Raw genomic sequence first — 10,535 nt, forward strand, 5'->3', positions numbered from 1 at the left:
CGCCCTCACACATATACGTAATAGAGCAGCATGCATTACTACGTTACACACAGAAATCAAAATGCTACTGAGCAGTGAAACATAGCAAACTAAAATTAGGCTAATTAAGCAAAAATCCGCTGCATGTGGTTTCCAACTCGCACTCACAAACAAAATTTTCAAGAAAGTCATGAAACGGATAGAGGAAGCAAAAATAAGAACACGAAACAAACTCACATCGATAAGGTATGAATTATATACTTTGGTGCGATTTTACATATATTTGCTGCTGTTTTCAGACCACAAAAAGTAAGTTTCGTTTCCCAGTAGGCTTCATCACAACATAACAACTAACAAAGAAAAATATTCTAAGAGGGGATCGACAATATAAAACATATCGAGTGTCCAGTCGAGTGTGTGCGCAGACTGGACGAAGTTTCCGAACCAGATTTAAGGAACATATAAATCTATTTAGGTTCAACAACCCGAACAAAAGTGCCTTAGCTTTCTGCGTAATGATCCAAGGCATGTGTTCACTTCATAAAAGACACGAAAACCACGAAATGAATACCTTTCAAGGTTTCGAAATTTTCATTCATATTGATAGAATGTACTCGATGAGATGGTGACGAATATTAGAAGCTTCTCGATCATATTAGGCGACACACAGTAAATTCCTTTTACTCCCATCTCCTCCTCAATTATTCCAGTTAAGAAAAAATATCTGTTTCACAGAGGAAGACTGCACTGTAGTTCCTTCTCTAGATTGTCGCACAGATGACAAAATGGTAGATATCGAAATAAACGACAGAGAAATAGAGAAACAATTAAAATCGCTCAAAAGAGGAAAGGCCGCTGGACCTGATGGGATACCAATTCGATTTTACACGGAGAACGCGAAGGAACTTTCCCCCCTTCTTGCAGGGGTGTACCGTAGGTCTCTAGAAGAGCGTAGCGTTCCAAAGAATTGGAAAAGGGCACAGGTCATCCCCGTTTTCAAGAAGGGACGTCGAACAGATGTGCAGAACTATAGACCCATATCTCTAACGTCGATCAGTTGTAGAATTTTGGAACACGTATTATGTTCAAGTATAATGACTTTTTCTCGAGACTAGAAATCTACTCTGTAGGAATCAGCATGGGTTTCGAAAAAGACGATCGTGTGAAACCCAGCTCGCGCTATTCGTCCACGAGACTCAGACGGCCATAGACACGGGTTCCCAGGTAGATGCCGTATTTCTTGACTTCCGCAAGGCGTTCGATACTGTTCCCCACAATCGTTTCATGAACAAAGTAAGAGCATATGGACTATCAGATCAATTGTGTGATTGGATTGACGCCTTCCTAGATAACAGAACGCAGCATGTCATTCTCAGTGGAGAGAAGTCTTCCGAAGTAAGAGTGATTTCAGGTGTGCCGCAGGGGGGTGTCGTAGGACTGTTAGTAGTGTAGGTTACAGTACACTTGTTCGCCCACTGCTTGAATACGGCTCACCAGTGTGGGATCCGTACCAGATTGGGTTGATAGAAGAGATAGAGAAGATCCAACGGAGAGCAGCGCGCTTCGTTACAGGATTATTTAGTAATCGCGAAAGCGTTACGGAGATGATAGATTAACTCCAGTGGAAGACTCTGCAGGAGAGACGCTCAGTAGCTCGGTACGGGCTTTTGTTAAAGTTTCGAGAACATACCTTCACCGAAGAGTCAAGCAGTATATTGCTCCCTCCTACGTATATCTCGCGAAGAGACAATGAGGATAAAATCAGAGAGATTAGCTCACACACAGAGGCATACCGACAATTCTTCTTTCCACGAACAATACTAGATTGGAATAGAAGGGAGAACCGATAGAGGTACTCAAGGTACCCTCCGCCACACACCGTCAGGTGGCTTGCGGAGTGTGTATGTAGATGTAGATGTAGATCAGGATGATAGGACGATGATGGGGACAGCACAACGCCCAGTCGCTGGGCGGAGAAAATTCCCCGACCCAGCCGGGAGTCGAACCCGGGCCCAGAGGATTGACAATCTGTCAAGTTGACCATTCAGCAACCGGGGGCCGACGAATGTAAGTTGGTAATGTTATTTGACATTCAAGGCACTGTACGACGTCTGGTATGTCTTTGTTTTGTATTTACGTTCAACATTGAGTGAAACAAATGTGTATGTAAAATGATCTACAACGTGTTTTTCGCCGGAACATATTGTAGCTTTGTTATACATATATTTATGATCAACGATTCACATGAAAACTGGGCATAAGCCACTAAACCGTGTCGTGCAAGAATATAAAAGTTATTAGCTATATCTTGTCTGTTAATAATACCCAACATGAATATGGGAGACGGACCACTTTTCCGAAGATTGTGATATGTTGTCATTGCTGCATAGACGGACTTGAGATGTTGATTAGTTAATCTTTCAGCTGATTTTAAGATGCGTTATTGATTATCTATATCTTTCACAAGAGTCTGTTGTATCCATACCTAGCTGATAGGAAACAAAACGACGAAGAAACAGATGTACGGAGGAAACAGTATCAACGCATCTGGCTGCCATAGTAAGGATCCGGGTACAATTCCAGGTACTGTCGGAGGTTTCTTTTTGACGGAAGGACTGTGAAGTGTTGTCCCCAGTCTCAGTAGACTATTTGAGAAATTAGTTGAATGACGAGTGGCGGCTCCAAGTCTGAGAAACCGACAAACAGCCGGGCGAGCGTTCTGCTGATCCCACACCATGTCGCAACCAAATGACACCAATGACAGATGATGGCACCGCTACCAGTAGACATTGAGAGCTTCGTCAGGGCCGGACATGAAACTGGTAAGCTGTAAGGGGCGATCAAACAGTTTCCGTTTGAGGGCGTTGCTGGAGCGTATACGTATCTTGGCGCGACTGCGATGCGGGTATATAAGCACCGACATGAAGATAAGAAATTAGTGTAGTACGAGTATTCGCGTCTTTCCAACAGGCGTGCGGTGAACACGGAAACGTGAACTATCGCATCGTTATTACCAAATGCGGCCAAACAGGACCAACGTGCAGCTAGTCTTTTCTTGGCTGCCAAAGGTCAACCACCGGTAGACATCTGTCGGAGAAGGAAGAACGTATATGGGTCATATATGGTTCACCATGTTTGTCAAAAACCAGCGTTGTGGAATGGTGCGCCAAGTTCCATGTTGGCCGTAATTCGACGCAAGATGCTGGCCGAGCCGCAGAGACAACCTGATCCGTTGCAGACCAACTCAAGTGGGATCTACTAGAGCACCCACTCTATGATTCTCATGTCTCCCGATGCGATTATCACTCTTTTGGCTCCTTAAAAAGGGCCTGGAAGGGTCGACGATTCCTGTCAGACAAGGTGTTTTACCATATTGGTATCTTCAAACCGATACGTCGATGGGATGATTGCCTCAGTGCTCATGGCGATATTGCCTAAATGGCATACCAATTCCGAACTTTGAACGAAAACTTTTTGATCGCCTCTTATATGCTCTGGTTTCTTAATTATATCTATTTTCCGTAGTTTCTTAGTTACTTCAAAATTCATGGAGATGTACACGGTGTTTATAAATGAATATCGAAGTTTTAACGATTTATAATATTTATTACATTAAACTTCCAGTTATAAATGATATGTCAAATGAAAGAGCAAGTCAAAGTTGTGTTTGGCACCAGTGCACATGCGTAGTGATAAATGTTTCCTCCGCAATCCGCTAGACAGCGGTAGTAGCGGAGATAGCGACTAGTGAACAGAAAGCGTTTTGTGTTTTGCAGTTTGTAAAGACCGAATCTGTAGTTACTATGCAATGTGCATTCCGGGTGAAGTTCAGTTGTGATCCTCCAAGTGATGATAACATTCGTAGATTGTATCATCAGTTTAAAGGTACCGGCTGCCTTTGTAAACGGAAGAGCGCAGGACGACCAAGAGTTAACGAAGAGACTGTTGAGCGAGCCCAAAGAAATCAGTCCGGAAGGCTAGTCGTGAATTATAAGTTCCCATGTTGACTGTTTGGAAAGTTTTAAGAAAACGCGTACAACTGCGTCCTTACCGTTTACAGTTATTACAGGTTTTAAAGCTGGCATACCATGGATTATGTGCCAGCTTCGTAAACGATACGTTGCGTCGGGACAATGAACTTTTTCTGGATCATGTTGTCTTCAGTGATGAATCGACCTTTCACCTTAGTGGGCATGTTAACATTCACAATGTGCGCATCTGGGGCTCAGAAAAACCTCACGAGGTGGTACAAATGCAATGAGATTCCCATAAAGTAACTGTGTTTGTGCCGTATCCCGGCGGAAAAATTTATGGGCCTTCCTACTGTAGCTGACACTTCTTAACTTGATACACTAGAGCAATGAATCTTCCCTGAGATGGAAGAAGATGAGTCACAGAACTTCATTTTCCAGCAAGATGTTGCGCCACCTCACTGTCATAGCGAAGTATGCGATTGGTTGAACTTCACTGTACCCAAGCACTGGATAGGCTGCAAGGAGCCCAATGACAGGGCTTGCTTTGCATGGCGTCCACGTTCACCCGACCTAACGCCATGCGATTTTTTCCTTTGGGGCTTCATCAAGGATCGTGTGTACGTGCCTCCGCTACCAGCAGACCTCCCTTAATTAAGAAACCGGCTTGAAGCAGCTGTTGCTACAATCACTGAAGACACACTTATCAACGTTTGGGAAGAACTCAGCTATAGGCTTGATGTGTGCTCACATTGAACGTTTATAAGGTTCTTGGTAAAACTGTTTCAGTTGCTCTTTCATTTGACATATGATTTATAAGTTTAATATAGTAAATATTATAAAACGTTAAAACCCCGATATTTATTTACAAACAGCCTGTATTTGCGACTAAAACAAAACTAACTAAACTAAAAAAATAGTATCAAAGACTAAATACCTCTCCATGAATATAATGTATTTCATCTACAAAAGCATTTAGTACGTTTCGATAATGCTGCTAGATAGTTGACTAAAATATTTACTAGATTGCGTGCAGAAATTAGATCTTTCCGTTCCAGGAGTGATAGTACCTATAAAGCTGAAAGTTAAGATTGGAATACGAGTGTGATAGAAATCTTTAATTTGCTACAAAATTTCATTCTGGCGTAAACTCTGCTGTCGAGTCACGTTTCATATGGTTTTTGTCTTCGAAAATTATGTCATGGCCCCGACTCACGTCGAACATTGCAATAAGACGTACACTGTACGTAGTGCGGCCCAGATACTGTCATTACTTACATTACACTGGGTGAAGATTGCACCACTATAATATTTTACTCGCGTATCAAGTCTCACAGCCGTACTGGTTCTTGACCGAAGCGGTCAGAGCAGCCTTTAGCGCACGATAAGCTCGTTAAATAGTAATGGTGACAAACAATTTCTTTGCAGAATCGGTGAGAACATCTGTTGTGCGTGATGAACTGTCTGCAATCACAGTGAATCGTCTGAGAGCATGGATTACGCAGCACAGAATGACACGGCAGTCTGTGTCGGCCTAGCGACAGCAACAAGAGATAACGGCCGAGCTGAGGTAGGAAGCGCTCCACTGAGCTGTTTATGAATAAACCACTTCGTTCCAGCGGTGCTGTGTACAGTAATCAACATCGAGAAGCGTCGTCTGTGTTAACAATAAGTGTGTTCCTTGCCTGCTATTATTTTATACGTATAGTTATTATGTTCACAATATGTCAATAACGAGTTCTTCCTCGTGAATTCTTTCCTAGTTATTTTTCTTCTATGGCTCATACTGCGAAATTCCCACGTTTATACAGATGTCAAATCTGACCCTCGATTCTTTAACAGTCCTCTGCAAATAAATTTTTATTCGTCATTGATGTCTTTTCACTTATTATTCTTTGTGTCCATGAGATGTGTAGGCACTCTTCTCCAACACTATCAGTCAAAACCATGTAGTCTACTTTTGTTCTGTTTTTTCACTAGCAATAGGAAGGCAATCCTGGCGTTTAAGCTAACAGTGTTCGACATTAGTATAGAAGTTAGCAGGCTTGGAGGGAGTTAAATTGTAATCCCACCCTAGTATCTCTATAAATGGATGAATGCTCATCCTCCAGTACAAAGTACACTTAAAGGGAACAGCATCTGTATCGTCTTGATGTCAGCGTCCAATTACTTGGTTGCTTCGACGCTTGCTAGTCGATAGCGGGTGAAGGTGACGTGCCAACAGAACTTCTACGCTACGTAGTTTCTATGAGCGCCTCAACCACTGATATAGCAGTGCGTATGGTTGTCTTAGCACCTAAGGATACTGTAGCCCTGCTGCTCCGCTTTCGCTACTACACGCCGTAAACTCTTAACAGCTTAGAGAGGGAGGTGGCTAGCCACACGATAATACAACTTAAAACGTATGGTGATTCAAAGTAGATGAACAAATACTAAATTTTCCACCTTCCATTTGTGTAACAGGTATGCTGACTATAAACCGCCAATCGTATTCAGAAATCAGTTGCTGTCACATAACCCATTTCCAAGACCCTGTGACCCTGGATCGCTCCCTAACATATAGAAAAGACCTAACTGAAACAGCCTCAAAAATAAGGGCCAGAAACAACATATTACACAAATTATCTGTAACAAGGTGGGGAGCTAAGCCGTCGGTTCTGTAAACAACTGCCCTCTCACTTGTGTAATCAGTTGGTGAACATCGCTGCCAGTATTGTTGAATAGTGATCATACAGACATGGTTAATACACAACTGAATATGGCCTTGAGAAGTATGTCTGCAAAATAAAATCTGTACCCAGTGAACGGCCACCTGCTCTGTCTAATATCGAACCACTGAAGATACGACGTCAAACTGCATTGAAAATGGAGTGGGGGAAATTTTCCAGAAATACGGAGCTGCTGCTACACCGGGCCTGTGATGCCACTCAAAGGCAACGACTTGGGTGTAGGAAGCCCTTCTGGATTTCAGCCAGAAACACTGTGGGCGGTATTTGTGGTTCGCAGCCAATCCTCAGTGTGAAGATCACATTGTCGACACTACACAAGCCTGTATCCCCACTACCCAGGAGGTTGTGGAAGAATCTAAATCGCATACAAACCGAGCACGGAAGATGCCAGAATTTGAAGCACAAGTGAGGAATCGTTGAAAGTGCTAAATGTGACTGCGGACACGGCGACGAACAATACACCACACAGTCACAAAATGTTCTCTGAGGAAATATGCTGGAACCCAGTTCAGCATACATGAGGTCTCTGAGGATGCAGGCTCCTGGATGGATTCAGCTATAACAGATTCCCTGAAAATGTGTCAAGAACTTTCCTGTCTATTACTATCTTAAACTTAGATTGTCTATTGTGTTTATAAAAATTAACTTTATTTTTTATGTGTAATTCATCCAAATGTTTTTTTTAATTTATTGTATTCACATGGATAATGCTGTCTTATCGACTTAATCTAAGACTTTCCTAATTAAGAATGAATGTAATTTATTTTATCTGTACTTAATGTAAATTATATTACCATTAACACCACCGCTGTTCAATCTAAGTAATGTATTACCGTTAACACCACTGCTGTTCAATCTATGTAATGTACCCTTGATGCAATATTGTAGGAAGCAGCCTACTCACGCCATATAAAATCCATATGCTTCCCATTGTGTGTCAGCCTAGTCTGCTGTAACCAGCAATGACGTCACGAATGTTGCACAATACCTTAAAAATAAAGTAAATAATTTGAAAAGCTAATAGCATGTCAGGAGTGATGCTAAAATAATAATGTGTCAAGCTTCAGTTTATTAACTTTAACAGTTTTCGAAATTTGGACGTTTTACGTTAAAATCATCGACGCAACAGGAAGGAGCTAGAAACTTCAAAATTTATATTCAGATTACTTTTTCATTGTAATTTAATGGAAACAGCATACCAGATCTCAAAAATTAATATTTTGGTTTTAAATTCATGATTTTCAGTTTTTGTGTCCAGAAAGTTTGGAAGCAAGATTGATTAAGTAAGTGATGAGATAAAGCTAGGATGTTTAGATTTAGGTAGAATGGAGATATGCTATAATAACAAAGATGACAAAAAGGTAGCTATAAAACTATAGCTGTAGGGTCTCTCCAAAGGGCAAGTCCAGAGCTCAGTTATTGCGTTCAGTACAACTAAAATAATTCTCTCGCCAAAAGTATTTAACCTAGCCACATTAGAATTTTATTATAGATACTTACCTGTGTGCTGATTGCAAATTAAAACGAGAGCTTCATTGGCCATCAGCGAATGAAGCAATTAATTATTTAGTAAATTGAAGTGGTGTTTTCCTAGCCCAGCGGCTAGTCAGTAAGGCAAATGTTGTCCGCTGGATGCCCTATTATGTAACTCGATATGCACATAACAGTGAGTTCGCATTGGGGTAAAGAGTTAACGGAATGACTCCATTGATTTATTCTCAGTTTACGTATGTCGTATTTTCACGTGTCGCTGCAAGACAGACTTTCTACCGTTACTAGCGTGGCGTTTGATGAATATTAACGTCAAATTTTGGCGAGCATTCACTTTCAACATTTATATCGTTAACGATTATTGAACAGTTTCGTTATCTAGGGATCATAGGATCAGCGCAGTAGATTCTGAACACCTCTGATAGTACAATAACTGATATGGGTAATCATTTTTCTGGAATGTTACGCTTTAAGTTTTAAGAATATAGTGAAAATTGTTATAGTAAAGCTCATTTTCTATTAATCCCAGACATCATCCTAAATCCTCAGAATAATGAATTTCAATAATCAATAACTTTTTTTTCCTCCATCAGAGTGGGTACAGTGAACTCTAATTACAGGCATCACGTATTTGTTAATCACTTTCTGGTTGCCAACATGGTAGTCAGAGAGCCTTTTTGAGAATGGCAACAAATAATAGAAATAATTTTTTTTATTTTCACGCACTGCCCCACAACGAAAGAAAAAGAAGTAAAAAAACAGCAGAAATTATGAGGCATATACTCACTAGGAAGAAACTATCCAGACGTTAGCCAGAATTTGACTGAAAGCGTTCTACTATAAGAACTGTGAGCTTAAAAGGTATAAAACTGAACTATAGTATTAAACGGCAAATCGCACTGCCTTACGGATTGTTAATCAAAGCTTCAAAACGAAACTCTTGCTCACCTGAAGATCCTAAAACTGGACAGAGGGTCGGGACTTAATACTTTCTCACGTGAACATTTGGTCATAGGCGTGAGCGAAGAATGAAGCAAATATGAAAATGTGTCAGAATCACTTACCCATTACCATGTACCAGGATCTTGGCTAGAGAACGCGGACCTATCATCGTTGTAGATAACTTTACAATAAAAATTAATTTACAAAAAAAGAATTCAGAAGTCACTGTCTATAAGACAGATTACTATCGTGTAACTTTTAGAAAATAGCTATCTCTATCTATTATGAAGCTACTTCGAACACTCGTAACGCGTCCAAAAAGCCTTAATGATTATGTAAGTACTTTGTTAACTCATAGACTAGCGTTCTTGCGGAGTGATAATATACGCGACCTTACTCCATTAAGGAGACAGGGTACTTAGAAATGGTGGAAAAATCTATTTTTTTATAATTTTATTAAATTCTATAGTCTTTCCTGATTACATTCAGATATACATTACAGGGTTTCAAATGAAAAGTGACATATATATACCAAATTTTAAAGTTACGTCCCTTTATTTCTGTTACTGAAACCAGTATTATTTCGAAAAGAACTGTGAACTTTCTGTTTCCAGCGATTATAGGTATGATACATTGTATATGTTGGTAACAGTATAGGTTTCTAGTGTCTGTAAATGGTTGTCTTTGCTAGTATTTACTTTTATTTCGCTGAAGCAGTTTGTTCACGTGTTACTGAATGTTAGTTGCCCAAGTGCTACTTATATTTGTGGAAGTACATATCCTCTAATGTGTAATAAATACGAACTATGCCACGCATCAAGAATTTCAATAAAAGGAAATTCCGTGGTAACCAGTTTACAAACAAAGCAAGCTACACTGTTGAAAGTAACCTACGTATCAGTTCTTCAGGGGAGAAACTCCCAAATGGTATGCCTCAAGGCGATTCAAATTTTCGTGTAAAAAATGACCCTGTTTGCAGTGGATTTGTTGTTGTTGATGTGGGCATCTTATCTTCTTTGATAAAGGAAGTGGCGAAATGTAAACAATGTAGTAGGCTGTCTGGAAATAACGGAACAAGAAAGTAGCAGGAAGGCTTCAGCGTCAAAATTAGTTGTTTTGTGTAGATCCTGCAATAAATCTACCTCTAAAATGACTTTGAACATGGTGCATAATTCATATGACGTGAATTTGAATTTAGTGCATGCAATGCGTGCAATAGGAAAAGGAAAAATGGCTGCTCAAACGTTTTGTGGTTTGAGGTACCTTCTTCTTCCTCCCAGAAGGTTCAGCAAGTACATAAAAACACTTTTAGATGCCTTGACGGTTGTGCCTAAGACATCTATGAAGAACCTGTAAATATTAGTGGAACCAGGGACATTGCTGTTGCACTTGATGGGACATGGCAATGTCGAGGACATCGCTC

The 10,535-nt window shown here is 40.5% G+C and overlaps 1 protein-coding gene across 1 annotated transcript in view; it reads right to left on the reverse strand.

Moving 5' to 3' along the window:
• Window positions 1–9,281, reverse strand: part of LOC126235380 (glutathione S-transferase D6-like) — a 35,152-nt gene extending 25,871 nt beyond the window's left edge. Inside the window, exon 1 of the mRNA XM_049944102.1 lies at window positions 9,235–9,281. Coding sequence (XP_049800059.1) covers window positions 9,235–9,281 — 47 coding nt within the window. The remainder of the gene's footprint in view (window positions 1–9,234) is intronic.
• Window positions 9,282–10,535: the final 1,254 nt, after the last annotated feature.

Source organism: Schistocerca nitens, chromosome 2 (assembly GCF_023898315.1).
Source record: "Schistocerca nitens isolate TAMUIC-IGC-003100 chromosome 2, iqSchNite1.1, whole genome shotgun sequence".
Lineage (NCBI taxonomy): Eukaryota > Metazoa > Arthropoda > Insecta > Orthoptera > Acrididae > Schistocerca > Schistocerca nitens.